Source organism: Parus major, chromosome Z (genome assembly GCF_001522545.3).
Source record: "Parus major isolate Abel chromosome Z, Parus_major1.1, whole genome shotgun sequence".
Lineage (NCBI taxonomy): Eukaryota > Metazoa > Chordata > Aves > Passeriformes > Paridae > Parus > Parus major.
The window spans coordinates 27,101,045-27,117,428 of record NC_031799.1 but is presented as its reverse complement, the minus strand read 5'-3'; the positions used below and the strand labels follow the sequence as shown (position 1 = coordinate 27,117,428).

The 16,384-nt window shown below is 34.3% G+C and overlaps 1 protein-coding gene across 9 annotated transcripts in view; it reads right to left on the bottom strand.

The window, feature by feature from the left end:
* Window positions 1–16,384, bottom strand: part of RIC1 (RIC1 homolog, RAB6A GEF complex partner 1) — a 46,853-nt gene that overhangs the window by 14,474 nt on the left and 15,995 nt on the right. For 5 of the 9 annotated variants that reach the window (XM_015652964.3, XM_033511360.1, XM_015652957.3 and 2 more), the window contains 9 exons: window positions 7,332–7,439; window positions 6,115–6,257; window positions 5,740–5,876; window positions 4,681–4,772; window positions 3,502–3,590; window positions 2,520–2,664; window positions 1,995–2,043; window positions 707–856; window positions 158–361 (listed from right to left, as the gene is read on the bottom strand). In XM_015652964.3, the coding sequence (XP_015508450.1) occupies window positions 158–361; window positions 707–856; window positions 1,995–2,043; window positions 2,520–2,664; window positions 3,502–3,590; window positions 4,681–4,772; window positions 5,740–5,876; window positions 6,115–6,257; window positions 7,332–7,439 (1,117 nt within the window). Of the gene's footprint in view, window positions 1–157; window positions 362–706; window positions 857–1,994; window positions 2,044–2,519; window positions 2,665–3,501; window positions 3,591–4,680; window positions 4,773–5,739; window positions 5,877–6,114; window positions 6,258–7,331; window positions 7,440–12,848; window positions 12,875–16,384 lie in introns of those variants that run through there. The other 4 variants (XM_015652962.3, XM_015652959.3, XM_015652958.3 and 1 more) reach the window with 4 other exon arrangements.

Here is a 16,384-nt window from a genome sequence, read left to right as displayed (position 1 = left end):
AAAAAGCTGTACCACAGGAAACCTCCAGAGACAATAAAAAGGCAATGAACTCATACCAGAGAGAAAAGGTATGTCAGAGTGAGGAGATCAGCTGCATATTCTACTCCTACAAACTCTTACAAGCACAAAGCACATATGGGCAGCCAGGACCAATTACCTGTACAACATGCCAATGCCTGTGTCCTAGTAAAGTGCTTAAACCCTGAGAATCTAAACTGCCATCTGAAAATGGGCCTCTTTCCCTGCTGTGGTTATGTTCAGAGTGTGCCGAAGTATTTCTGGGACTCTGAGTCTGTGCTGCATCTCCACAGTTCAAATACAAGCGATCTTCTCCTTGAAGGAGGACTTGCTCCTGGTTACTCTGTATTAAAACCAAACCAAAAGAAAAAAAGCAACTTTGAATTCCATATACAGAAGAAAAAGGAAAACACATGATCAATGTATTAAGAGATTCTAAGTAAACAACATGAAAAACAAGTGTTGAGGCAATTCTCAGTTTTTGTATTACTACGTACTAACAGGTTTTATGTTACGGTATTGCTTAGCAGTATTCTCACAGTACCATTTTAAAGGCCCTATGACAAAAAAGAAAGACAACTGTAATGGCTGCAGAACAGACTTAAAATCTGAAAGGACAACTCAGAGGTCACATAAAACCGGAACTATGATCTAAAATAGGGATGTATTTATCAACAAAAAAACTCACCATACAAGGATTAACAGTGAGCGCACTCTTGATGAACTGAAACTGCAGAATACCAAACTGTTGGGCTTCATTATTTGCATTTCTTTCAGGTTTCATGTTTGAAGAATTCCCATCAATAACCCAGAGATGATACCCTTCTGATCCCCAGGTCTGAAGGAAAAAGAGTAACAATAATAAAATACCCAACACTACATACATATATATATAAATATAACACTATATATTATCATAAAACAAGAACTACAGAAACTTATTGTAGCTGATCTTATGATACACATAAGCCTGGAAAAAATCCACACATTTTATTGTTCTAAAATGTATCATTATAGGAATAAAACAGTAAAATTCACAAGGTACAGTAAGAATCTAGATTGATTTCCTGTCTTATGTAAAAAATTATTAAATGAAGTGTAACTATGTAAAGAAACCCACAAAAGTAATGAAGACTGTTTAGTTCACAGTTTAGGGCAACAAACAAAAATTCCACAGAGCCAGGTATGAAACAATCCTGATTTCCAAAATTACACTGGCTGTTGTTCATCAAATTCAATGATATCAGAATTGCAGTCTTTGAAATTTTTTAAAAGGTACATTTAAAAGGTACTGTCATTTGTGTATATGTACCTTCACTTGGGATGCATGTTTAGAGTTGTCAATCTTCACAGCAATTATGTCATGATAAGTAAACCAAATTGTTTTAGAAACACTGCACAAAATTCACCATGGTTTGTAAGAGGCCTTGTAGAATGTGTTTGAAATTTGTTCTAATTTAAAATTTACTCTAATTTATTCTATTTATTTATTGATTTTACAGACTAGAAATGTTTAACATTTAATGTTAACTACTTTGTATCAAAAAGCAGCAGCTAACTTTCTCTGGAATTCATAATCTGAGTAAAGTTACTTTAACTGGGCAGCTAGTAATTTTAGAGAAATAAGGGAGTTTACAATTAGTGTTAATCTGTGTCTCACTGCACTTCAAAATACAGCACCAGATAAAAAAGAAAAATTAAGAAAAATGGAAAGTGTTCATACTTAATATTAAAACCAAAGGTAAGAAAAGGCATATCATGCATACTTCATGATCATGTTTATATATAAAAACTTCATCAGTTGTCCATTTTTCCTTCAATGCTACGTTGCAGTTAAGAAATGTAGTAAAGGCATCTTACTATGAAAACTAATTAAGCAAAAGAAAAACAGTTTGATTTTCTGAAAATCTGTAATACTAAAATAATTTAAAACATTAAGAGCCATCCTATTACAATATTTTTACAATCATATTTACCATGGAACTGATTTTTAGAGGGTCCTTTTTGGCACCATCAGATTGATACCTTAAAACCAGAACAGAACAAGTTTGAGTTTACAAATAATTTCATCAGAATAATAAATTAAATTCCTATCTTCATATTTTCATATGGTTCTATATTGAATCTCATCTCAAATGGTACAGCCTGTTTGTTCCATGACACTACGAAAAAGGCAATGCAACTGTCAGATGTCTAGCATAAACTACATGAAATACAGGCACTGAGGGAATTTTAATATTTGCTTGCTCGAGTTTGCTTCTAGGGTAACTTTCTTTTACAGACAAAAAGACCACTACAAAATGAAAATAATATTAAATGTTTTTGTCTATATATTTCCCCTCCTAAATATATGCCAAAGATATTGAGATATCTAGGAAATCATAAAAGAAAAAGAGATTTAAAAAAACCTAATTTGGTGAATTAATTTATAATTAGATGCTTTCAATTAGAAAAACAAAGATTTCTAATAAACTCTTTACAAAGTCATTAAAAATACTCACGCAAAATCACCTCCTAAAGTACAGATAAGCTGAGCACCAAAAACACTCCATAAGGACAAACCTCCACATTCCCAGGTCACCATCACAACACAGCTATCAGGTGACCATCTAATTAGTTTAACGGGTCCTGTTTTATTCCAAATATCTGTTTAAAAGCAGACAATAAAATATATAAAAACACTGAAAGTCCTTAATCTGGTTTCACCATAAGAGTTTAAACAAAAATATAAGGAAGTAAATATTTGATTTTTCAATTAACTGATGCATTCATCAAACTGACCATCTCAAAATGAGTAAGTAGCAAACAAAGAATGGTTTCTTTCCAACACATGTTTGGTTTCATAAGAAACTAAGAATACAGGAAAATATGCCAGAAGTACACTGCTATAACACAAACACAGAAAAACAATTCTGATAAAATTATTTTCTGGACAATAGAGACACTTAACACAATGGTAAAGCTTACTTATGGATTTGTTTCCTAACTGAAATTCAACAGACATACACATTTTCAGTTGAGGATTCAATTTATCCACTTTGTATGTTACTTACTCTCAAGCACAGAATACTACATGAAAAAATACACTGCAGTGCAGGAAGGATGCTGCATTAGTGTACCCTTCATGTCAGTTGCTTCAAATTAATTCACAGTTCTATTATACTCATTATCAGTTTTGACAATAACCTCATTTCCTCGGGTAATTGAAAAGTAATTTCAAGATTAAGAACTAGTTAAAAAAACCCACAAACAAAAACCACAAACCACCTACCCAAACCCTCACATACAAAACATACCAAAAGTTACTTAAAAAGCAAGCAGCTAAAAGTGCAAAGACACAGGAGTTAATTACTACAGGCAGGAATAAATACTATTCACATCAGTGATTATGCAAACAAATAAACAGAGGTTAACTAGCTAAGGATAAAAAAAACACTATGCCCTAAAAACAGCTGGAAAATTCCAGCAATAAAAGTAGCTCACCAGGATATTGTTTTGGTGTCAGTTCCAATTTATGAGAAAACTGCATGGCGCCAGTGGTGGTATCTATCGTATAAACCTGCACAGAGCCACTGGAAGACATTACATGTGCTTTTAGACTACAGACCATTTCAATTTCTTATCAGTGTCAAGAGGCTAAGAAAAGCTGATTTTTCTCTTACCAACAACAAATTTATCTAGAACAGAGTCAAAGAACTTTATGAAACAAATTTCTAAGATGCTTTCCAGAAGGCATCATATGACCCAAAACACCAGCCCTGGAATAACCAATGCACTAAAACTACTACATTCTCTTAAAATACATATGTACCCACAATCCATGCACATTTATGGCTTCCAACTGCCAGACAATCCATGTGGGAAGGCAGTATTTATCAGTGTCCAAGCTTCATCAGGGATATACTAAGATCAGTAAATTAAAGTAAGTATTCTTGTTTCAGAAGAAACACCAACACACTGTATTGTTACTACAAACAAGAATACTAGTTCTTAAGAGGACTTAAGATGAAAAATAAACCACATTTCTTTGAATGCTCTGAAACAAAACCAAAGTAAAATACAACCAATGAAAATAAAAAGCTGCACTCTAAGGCCAGCTTAACAGTATTATACTGGGGGGACTTGTAGGAGCAGTAAGCAAAATACCACAAGCATTTCTGCAACATTTAATTTACATTAATGTTTAAGTTACTTAAACAAGCAACACTTTTCTTGACCAAATCATGATGGCACAGAGCATTTTTCTCAGTTGAGTGCGAAGTGCTGATTCTTGTCCAATATTATTATGACCAACTACTTAAAACTGACTTTATAACCCTGCTTTGAGATTAGCTGGGATAGCAGCATCTTCCAATCCTTGCTACTGGTCCAGCCACCTTTTAATTTTTTTTTCCCACACCAGAACAGCAAACATAAATTTCAACCGCAGTTCAAGTAGGCAACCATTTCTTTCCACTTCTCTCTTGCCTTCTTGACAGCACATTATGCAATCTCTAGGCAGAAAGATTATTTTCATCTTTACAGTTCTTGCAACACAACTTAGTAAGAAGTAACTACTAATTCAGCTTTATTATGAAACAATAATAATAACAATAATAATAATCATCATCATCATCATCATAATCAACTCCCCCTGCTCTGAACCAGCCATAAAAAACTTACTTGGCACATCCAAACGCCATTAGCCTGTACTTGTTATTCACTGCCACACAAGTTCCATCAACTACATCTTGTGCCCAAACACCATGGAGCTGCTGTAGGAAAGAAATTCGTAAGATTTTTTGTTAAATAGCGCTTTTATTAATAACAGTCAGCTTCTATCTACGTACACCATGTTACACATCTGTCAGTTGACCTTCATGATCTCAAAATTTCTATTAATGTCAAGATCAATTGACATGGCTCAAAGAAACAAAATCCAACAAATGCAAAACTGGTTTCATTCTTCATAATATAAATTACAGAAAGTTTTCACTATGTAAGAAAACTGTTTATAAGAGTACTTAGTAACAAAATAAGTCAGTATCTGTAAGGCAAAAAAGTCTCTGAAAATCCCTAGGGAAAGGAAAATAAAAAAATCAGTAGATGGTACTAAGAATGAAGAGAGAAAAATAAATGGGACAGTAAGTTCCCATCTGCAACAGCTGAGAACACAGGTATTTTAAGTGGGTGAAGGAGACTGACATTAGATGTATTCTTTTCAGTTTTCTGTAATTAAAATACAGATATCTAACAATAGAATGTAATAGTTTTTAGGCTGAATTACAGGTAAGAAAACACCTAATCTGGGGAAGATTCCTGTAAAACAAATTCTGAAGTATGTCACTATGAGAAGGAGATAGACTTGATTAGGACTAAGTTCTAGACATAGTGCTTTTGATACTTAGCCATAAGAAAAACCACTTTCTAACATTCCAGTTATAACTTCTAACAGGAAGTCTGTCGGTCTGACACAATACGACGCCGTCTATAATGACAATTTCAATAAATAAATAAATGTTAAATCTGTTATCAATTATGGTATCAATCCTATAAAAATCTAGCTCAAATTAAGCTACAAAATGCAGTCTTGTAAACGTCATCTCTTAAACAGATGTCTCTTAAGCAGCTGTTAAATTTAGTTTCTTTGTAGCTGAATAGAATTTAAACTAGAAGACTGAAATGCAGAGACCAAGGAAAACATATTTATTGTGCACAGTAGAAATGCTAAAGGAAATATACCTCAGCAGTGAATCTGCTTGACATCGGTGTAATGAAACCAACTCTGCCATCATTAAAAACAACAGCAAAGCCATCAAGTGTGGCACAGTATTCCATATCTCTGATGTAAACATCTTCAAATCCCAAAAGTGAACCTGCTGAGAAAGTATCAGTAATTTAAAAATGTAGAAACACAGAAATCTTGCAAGCCAACAGACATTTCAGATGTTTACTTATTACTTCAAAGAGAAAATCTAATTTAAACAGGCTATTTCATTCCCATTTACAAATGGCAAAATTTTCCTATCTCTGCTTAAGAATAGAGACAATATTTTATATTAGATGGTATGTCACTAAGAGGTAAGTATTGCAAGCAATATAATCCCTAAAACCTACCTCGAGAAGACTGCAGATCTACAGAAAATGGAACTGTACAAAGGTTGATGGCCTTCCTTCCATTGGTCATACCATCCCAGTGAATGAGATGGAGAAATCCATCAGCAGTAGCCACAAGTAGATCTTCTAACATGGACTGCAAGCTAATAAAAGATATTTGTTAATCCCTAAAAAAACTTTGTCTCAAATCTCTATCACAGAAATATCAATTAATGTCATAAACACTGTATTACTACCTCTTGTACTAGCATTGTAGCATGCATTGTAAAATCACACATAAGTTACAAACATGTACCACACTGACAAAAAATGGTATACACCTCAACTTCTCTTCAGCAATCACAGTTCACAAACAGGTCTGTACTGTTAGAGTAATTGCTTAACTGGTAAATTAACTGCTGAAGATCTTTTCAACACTTCTGACTAACCATAAGATTTTACTGCCATCAATTATTCATCTATCCCAGAAAATTAACAATACTGCTTAGGCTGTAAATAATTTACAATATGTTTTAATCTGTGGTTGAAACAAAGTAATGAAGGAGAAATTGGACTTCTTCTAAATCCTTCCTTAAACATTACCAAAATCTTGACAACTATTGTTAATCTACTAGCATGCAAAGCTTTTTCCAGTATATACTGCATGTCTTCACCCATTTTCTCCTAAGGAGCCTCTTCCCAAACTTCACTTTGTTACTTTTCCACCTCACCCTAATGCTATGACATTTCACCAACTTTTTACCCATACTTACTTAGCATGTTCAAGATTTCTTTATAGGACAGGCAATCACCACAACAAAGCAAGAGGTAAATAAAAAGGATGAATGTGGACTCTATGCAGGCATCTGGAGAAATGCTGAAATGCTGCATACAGTCTTGCTCTAGCCTACCATCACCTCCATAAATCTTTAATACACACTTGGAGCTGAAGGACAAACTCATTTATAGTAATACACAGTAACAGTGAGCATACTATGCATTTCTATATGCTGAAAATATCAGTATAGCCAAGAAGAAAAAGAATTCTTTAACAGTAACTCACTTTTTCACTTCCTCAGACTTACTAATTGCTAATACTAACCTACTAATATTAGTCCTTACTATTAATAAGCCTAAAAACTTACTAGAAGCCTTTTCTTTCATCCAGTTTTCCCCTCACTTTTTAAAAAGTACTGGAATATATGGAAAAATTCTCAAGGCCCGATTAATAAGCATACCTTGTGATAGAGGCTTGCAAGTCCAGTACTTTCTTCATTTCTAGATTTAATGAAGGAGCACATTGTTCTTCCTTGTAATGTGGGGTTCCCTTCAGATGTGGGCTTCCTCTAAAATACAACGGAAGTATCAGAATTAAGACAGGCTGTCCCTCAAGAGACTCAAGAGTTACTGCTTTACATTTCCATGGTCTTTTTTCCCCTATACATATACATATAAACATATACATACAACCCCCCTCAACCAACCAGTCCTGTGAAATCTGCCACAAGCAGCACTGAATATCTAGGATGTAATTTTGGAGCTAAAAGTTTAGTCTATCATAATATCTAGGATGTAATATCTAGGATGTAATTTTGGAGCTAAAAGTTTAGTCTATCATAACATCCTCTATCTATGTCCACAGAGTATGAAGAAAAAATAAGACAATGAAGAGAGAATAAACATTACAGTCGCTATGTATTTAGCCAAAATCCTGCCTTAATACTCCTAAGTTATATGTATCAGTGAAAAATCTGATCTAATAAATTGTTACTCAACCATTTACAGTAATTATATATGTTGAATTCCTAAGTATCTCCAATTCATTCTTTTTCAAAATGCATTACAGATATTACAGACTACAAAATGTTTATGTTTCTTCCATTCTTTTTGCCAGATCCATGTTTATAATATAAATTCAGCATGCATAGCACAAGTAAACATCTATCACAGCATTTCATAGGAGTATTTCTCCCTGAATCAAATTAACGAGTTTTTAACCTAAGACGTACGAAGAAGAGATGACTGAACACTGATTCCTTCCCTTTAAATAGACCATTACACAATATCAACTTCTAGATGTAGAAAGCTTCTTATATCAATCTCCCTCGTTTTAAATTTCACATTCCATTCATTACATTACATTACATACATTACTACACAGCTTCATTAAAATATTCCTTATTTATCTGGGTTATCAGATGTGCCATGTGCTTCTTTTAATTTTTTTTAAAATGAAAACCGACCTACAGTCGTAAGTGTTGTAACATATCATCCAGCTCATCTATCTAATAAGGATTATGCTAGTAAGCAAAGCAAATTATGAATGAAACAGGCACTACAGACAAGTTAGAATTTATACTAAATTCAATGGGCAGAAACAATAGATATGTACAAAAATTCATGTAATCTCTGCCTGCATTTTAACTGACAAAGCACTTATTTTAATTTACATCAGGGTAGCAAATATAATTGCCTAAGACATGGCAGATGCAGCTTTAGGTAAGTTTGACAGCACAAGGATACACCAACCTCTTTCTTGTCTTGTTTTATCTCAGTAGGTATCAACTTCCTTTAATTCATTACCATTTTATAGCAACACAAAATTTATATCTGTTATTCTTTGATGGGCATTATACCTTTCCTTATGTAGCAAGGACAAAGATATATGGCAGCTAAGGCAGAGGTAACCTCTGACAATCTCGAATTAGCAGATGGAAGCAGTATCATTTTTCCAGAACGAAACAATGGTGGCTGTAAAAATTACAGCAAAAAACAAGATAAAGGACTTTAAGGTTATTAACCTATCACCAAAAGATGGCAACTTGTATAAATTTAAATTATTAGAATGTTTGGTTTTCATTTTGAACAAAAATTAATTGTAAAAGGCATCTGTCTTAGGAAAGATCTAACCCTTTGTGTCAGCTAGCTATCATGGACTGACAGGAACCCTGAAAAAAATGGTTAATAGTATTAGTATGGTGGGGTTGTTGTGGTGTTTTTTAAAACTTACAAAACCCCACATGTTTGGAGATAGGTTTTTCAACACATGTGGACATACAGTTCCAGAGAGTGTAATCTCAAACCAGATGAAATTAATCTGGTTTATCAACAATCAGTGGTACAACTGAATCATGCAAGCAAATGACTAAAACTGAGATGAAAGGGTTGAGTAGCGCAGAAATGTTACTGTCAGGTAGGTATAAGACACAGCTTACTAACCAAAGTATGTAACCAAGTGCAAGCTCAGTGTTTCTGCGCAGCACAAACTACAAAGCCAGAATGGTAACAACATGATTTAAAAGACATCTTTTGCAGTAAGAAAAAAATCTGGTCTCCATGTGGACTGACTTTTTTTCTTCAACACCTTTGATAAAAAATAGCTTGCAAGAATATTTGAATATTTTCAGTTTCACAAGCTAGTTTTAGCACATTGGTCACCATCTGTGGCATCTTATCTTTTATATTAAGGCACTATTGTTCTTGTCCCAAAAAGGGTTCCTTTATACAACTTGCAAGAGGCTGATCCACACAGAGTTAAGATACATCACCTTGGCTGAAACTCCAAAAATGCCACTATTTCAATTCACTGCCTGTGATTATATCCAATTAATCAATTCAAAAAAGAAATCTCTAGTAAGGGTGCAAAAGAGGTGCTACCTAAAGTACACTGTGTTCCTATAGTCCACATCTGCATGACTCAGCCAGACTGGCTGAGTTCCTTTGACCTTTAAACAAAGAATGCACATAGATGACTGAAGCAGGAAAGAATGTTTGGTCTGGGTTGCCACATCAGCATCTGCTATGGCTGCAGCCAAACTTTAAGTAACTCAATTTTGCACAAGGATTGAGAGGAACACATTTCAGTGACTGACCAGCTGCATGTTGAATCAAGTACAATCATTGCTATTTGCATGGCATCTGGTAATGTAACTAAGCCTGTGAATAAATCTCTTAAAACTCAGAACTGAGGAAAAACTGCAACCCAAGAAAACCTCAAACATGGAAAGATTAGAGATGCTGTTTTTAAAAGCCTCACCATACCAAACTTAGAAGCATCCTAAATTCAAGAAAGAGGCAGCACCATACTAAAGCAGAGTCAGACAGACTACTCAACTGGTAGGAGGAATTTCCTTAAAGTTTGTTATCTAAAATGGTGGGAAATTCAAGGAGGAAACAGGACACCTACCAGCTAATTTTTCGAGGTGCACAGTACTGCATTTATGGCCTCCACTAATTGGGCATCAGTCAAGTCATACAACATGATACACAGACAAAATTCACTCAGAAATAATAGGAACAGATTTTTCACTGCTAGCAAAAGCATCTAAGAAATACATAAGAAGTTAATTATAGCAGAATCTGAAGACATGCACTTAAGGATTTCTTTATAATTGCAATTAAGGTACATAACATATATTTTTAAGTCTGTTCTGAGTATTTAAAAATAATGCCCACTGTTTTCAGTAATGGGGAATTCTAATCCAGAGACAGAATTAGCATTAAATTAACATTAAAGTTTCCACTGTACTATTTGCGGTAGTCATAGTAATATAGTTTGCAGTTATTATTGGAAAATAGTTTTAAAAAAATCGTAAATGCTCTCAGAGTAAAAAAATACAGTATTTAAAAAAAGATACTGTGGATAATGGCAAACAATGTATTACTTAAATAAAACACAACAAACAAGGCAGTAGCATCCATTCTCCGTAGATAAACCATGCAAGTAATGAGAAGTAATGGAGACATTCAGTTGAAAAAAATATGAAAGACTTCAGACAATTAAAAATTATTTCTAAAAAAACTCTCCGATACAAAGTAAAATATTTTTATACTACTTTTGGGCTATGATATTCTTAGTTGTCCCTGACAAAATGGCTTCTTCAGTAGTACTTGAAGTGGGAGGGAAGGGGCAGGAAGAAGATTAAAAATCATGATGTTTCAGCTATTAATGGCAATATTTATATGACAAAACCAAGGCAATGTTTCTAAAATATTTATATCACCAAGAACTCCAAGCTGTTCTCCTTGAAGGCAAGAAGGCAAAAAACCTGACAACAGCCATTATTGTTGCATTAGCACAATTACACAATGTTTACTAACCATTCTACAATGGTTCATGTGAACACTTCAGTTAATGTTCACACTGAAAAGCTGAGAACTTCATTTTTTATACCTGATTCACAGAGCTTGCATCATCACCTGTGAGCTTTGATTTTCATGCAACTAGCATCTTCTCACCCCTAAACCTGCATCACTCCACCCCACACTGAAGGCAGCCACTAACTGAGGATTAAATACACCTGGTTGGATGCAGACCTGTAGACACACAGATTGGCAAAGCTGCACCAACAAAATTAAAATGAGTTTATGGTAACAACTATAAAGAATAAGTGCTTAGAAAAGTAATTCTTAGTACAGACTTTACTACAGAATTAGGAAGTAGCAGATTTCTGTAGTTTGAGAAAATAAACAGCTAGGTAGCATATTAAAGAACTGTTGATATAAAGAAGCTAAATGGTTTATCAAATTATTATTTCATTTGCAAAGATTTGTTGACAACAGTTACAGAATCACTATGCTGGAAGAGACCTTAAAGATCATGGACTCCAACCCAACCCTAACAACTCAACTAAACCATGGCACCAAGTGCCACATCCAGTCTTTTTTTAAACACATCCAGGCATGGTGACTCCACCACCTCCCCAGGCAGAACATTCCAGTACTTTATCACTCTTTCAGTAAAAATTTTTTTCCTAACATCCAACTTAATTTTTCCTTAAATTAAGAAGTTAAAACATCTTGAACCACATCAAGAGTTTGCAAGTGCCATAATGGTTAATAAAAGTTCTCCAGCTAGTCTAGTTTAAAAATATATTTTCCAAACAACAAAAAAAATCTTCCAGGAAAACCACAAATGGTAAAGTTCAGCAGAAGCTTTATCCTGAGCAAAAATTACCTAGTAAGTTAATGAACCATACACCTCATTGATTACCCTTGCAGAGTGTGAAGTTCAAAACCTTTGTGCATGCTAATCTTCAGTCCGTTGAATCAGGAAAAAATAAGTCCACTGATGAGGTAACTTATGGCACCTATAAACCATCAGACTATAGAAAAGGAGATAGCTTTTAAAAATACCAGAAAGAGTAAGAAAATAATAGAGTAGGTGTATAAGCAACAATACTGCATTGTAAACCAGGATATGAACTAGTTTCTTCACATATTCGTATTGGTTAGATAACAACTTTAATTTTCAAAGCACCTGCAGACAATGAATAATCTACACCATTGAGATCTCATTCTAAATCTACACAACATTTATATCACTCCCCAAATGCAGGCTCCACTTGAGGATATCAAGAAACCTGACACAAAAGGTTCTCCCAATTACCACATTTAGTTAATTTGCCATGTAAAGTTTTTTGATTTTGTCTTTTTTGAAAGGCAAAATTACGCTCAGCACTAAGTCACACATGCTCTTTAAGCAAAAAAAACTTCAGTTACTCTCCTTGGCAAGCCTCTAAACAGAAACAATGATCAATTCAGCACAGAGAAGCCTCTACAATGATGGTGTTACTTATCTCTTCACTGTCAAACATAAGAATCTCTGTACAAATTTGTCTGGAAACTCCACAATAAGTTACCACTGTACCTTGCCACAAAGCTTACAAAGCTGCACATTTGCTTCTATGCACTATCACTTTCCTTAAGCAATCACAGGCAAAGGTAAAATTTATTTTAACATGCAACAATCTTACCTTATAGACATTATTTTTCATGTTTTGTCTTGTAATTGCTTTAGTAATTGGGTGGTAAAACAAGACTGAAATAACAGAAGCAGGACTTTGTACTTGTGCTCGCTGTAGGAAAATACCTCAGAATGTGGGCTAATGGCCAATACTGATTCTCTTCAAATCTGCTCTGAACTGGAGCAAAGTATCCAAGAGCTGGAATGAAACCGTAGGCTACTCTGGCTCAATTTAAAAATTCTAAACACCATACACCAAGCACCATACTGCTTTTCCCCACCTATTTTCAGTCTCACAAATTAAGAGGATTCTGTAAGTTTTCATTAAGCATGAATGACAGTTCAATCTAAGAACAGACTAGCAATTCTTAGCCAAATATCAACAGTGCCAGAATAATTTTCTTTGACAGAAAAACTACATTCCTAAAATACCACAAGTTGGCAAAAAACTACCAATGGATTCCAGCAATAAAAATGAAGTTTCCTTTTTTATATATAAATATTCATATGTTGCACTTATGGCATGAGCACTTTTTTATCATATAAATCTAGTAATAGGTTTTTACACATAATACACATAATACTAAACAGATTAGTTGACTAACTCTTACCATACCTACATGAGTAGATTTTATACAGATTAAATCTCTAAAGGTATAAAATAGTGTTTAAGAAGTATTTCCCACTAAATATTCTTGAAGTATTTAGCATATTCTAAATTTTATTTCTTCAGTTACTAATACAACAGACTTCAGCAGTTTTGTACCCTCCAGCAACAAATGTTAATTTTGGATTTCATTACTTCCATTAAAACACCAAATTTCAGAATATAAAGATCATTACAATTGGTTATAATGATATGAAAAGGAGGAAATTATGCCTAATGTGCATTTTTAAACAGGAAGTCTATTTTCCTACGCTCAGATTCTGTCTGGTTTAAAACAAACAATAGCAGAGTGCAGGGGAAGTTCACTCAACCTTACTTTCCAAAATTGGTATATTTCATAGTCCTGAAAGAGAAGGAAAAGCAAAGACTAGCAGTCAAACAGGATGGCATCTTAGCCTCAATTTATACTTTAGTTCTTTTACTAAGAATGTGCTGATTAGATTTGAGAAAAAAGACAGACTTGGCCCTGAAAATAAATCATTCTGTGATCAGATATACTACAATGCATATTGAGTTATAAACAGCACAAGTGTTTCTGTCACTTCTCATACAGTTTTGTTTTGCTTTCCACCTTGAAGCATTTTGTTTAAATTGGATCAATATAAAATTCTCGTAAGTGCAATTACAGTTTACCATAGCTGTATGCTAGAATAGGTTAACACACCAAACACAGGCAAACTCTTCTGGATAATCTTGATCAACAGCTGCATATAGTAACAACTCTGTATAAAAGTATCTATAAATTGGAAAGACATTTTCTCCAAACATCCCTCTCCCATACAAGCAAATGATGAGTCATTTTGACTTTCAGCAACTCATTTGATCCTTTTCTCCAAATCAAAGCTAAACCATTATCAAGCAAATTTTAAAGCAGTTATTAAAAAAGTACCGATACCACATGAAGTTACTTCAGTTACCAGTATCCGAGTCTTGAAGACTGCAAAAAACTACTCAAGTCAAGAAATGATCTATCATATACCTAATTACCTTGCCTTTCTGACTACTCACTTTTTCTTTCATTTATGGTAAAATATGCACATTTTGTTGAAGCAAGAACTAAGCTGTCAAGAGAATCTAAACACAACCATTCTCAATATTTTCACCTGCACATTAACAAACCTAGCTGCAATTTCAACTTCAGGACTGCCTAAACTAGGAAATTTTGCACCATACCAGTGTTTTCGCACAGCTGAGGATGTTACTGGTGTGTATTCCCAGTACATGACCACCTTGTTGTACTGACATGCACAGCTTAAGAATTCCATTCAAGAAGAAGTTATATTGAGAGGGTTTACCTTTCTCACCGTAGTCATGATATTGAAATTTTATATTTCTGCCAGAATTGGCCGCTATTATTTAAAGAAAGGCTAATAAAGAACAGGCTTCATTCTGCTTACAAAAAGTTAGTAGCTATGGGCAGTTAATAAACATTAAGAATTAGTCATAATTTTAAAAAGTAGAACATGACTGAACATCCATCTCAGTTTTTACTGACTTGTTTCCAGCACCATCTGTCTTTCACTTCACTAATGCAAGGACAACCTCACACTTCTTGCAAAAGTCATCACCCTCTCTCTAACTTCGCCTAGCATAGGTAAATAACCACATAAGACAGAGATGGAAGAGTTCTATCTCCATGACAGTTAAAATGTTCCAAGCAATTGCTTTACCATGAACTATAAAATTTATACAAATATCACAGAACAGTCACTTCATGTTTTTCAACTTCTCAGTGTAGCTACTCAGTGCTACTTCAAGGTCACCATTTTCTAAGGCCAGCCTTTTATTAAATGCCAACTTGCAAACTAAGCCGCTAGAATCCAGGGCAGGGGACAGGCAGGAGTAAAAAAGGGAGATAGGCAGGTTTAGTTTCCCCATCAGCAACTCGACTTTATTTAAGGCACAGCAGCATAATCACTGCTGCCAACATAGACGAAAGCGCCAAGAACACACTGCTGCGGGGAGAGAAAACAGTAAGATGTTCCCTTTCAAGCATGAGGCAAGTCACATACAAGGATCACCTTTCACTGATCTGTAATGGCTTCAGAGTGAAGAAACTACGAAATTATTATTTGGTTTTGTCCAGCAAAGCAGAAGTGAAATCCAACCATTTCAATGAAATAATGCCGTTGGAAAACGAACATGTGTCAAAGGAAATATCAAAGTTTCAATTCTAGCTTTTGGTCTCATTTATCTGTTTGTTCATTTTAGATTGGAAGTTTTTTGTTTGATTTACCCCCCGCCAAGTATTTGCTCTGCAATGTAAATCAGTGAGACTGCCTACAGGCAGTACACTGTATCTGCACCTGCAAAACAAGTTCATTCCATTTTAATAACTTAAAGAATCATTTGACATTAATCACAGAAGGCGCAACTCACCCGCAGATACCTGTGTATTTCTTTTGATCTAATATAACCAGAACTCTAGTAATGTTATTTTGGTTTTCAAAATTGAGGGCTAAGTATAGACAAACTAGTAATCCCAGTAAATTCAGTGAGATCATTCATCTTCTTAAAGGTAAGCACATACATTAGTCTTAGGAGACTGTGAGCAAACTATTATGAACACACTAGAGACAAATACCTTGTTCTACTCATATACAGAATTTGCATTATAGTCCTTTTTGGGTGTACAAACATATTTTAAAACCCTTATTGTTCAACACACAACTAACAACTAAAATATTCATTTTCAGGTCAACAATTCATATCCATTAGTAAAGTTTTCTGTAAAAGTTAGACTGGTTAATCACTAATGGCTTAATAGGTATTTTCAAGCCTTCCAACAAGTGATATTCTAAGCAAACTTTCCAAAGCTTCTTTTTCAACTTTTACTGTGTGTTTTATACATATTTCCATAAGTTTTCAGATTTTGCCAA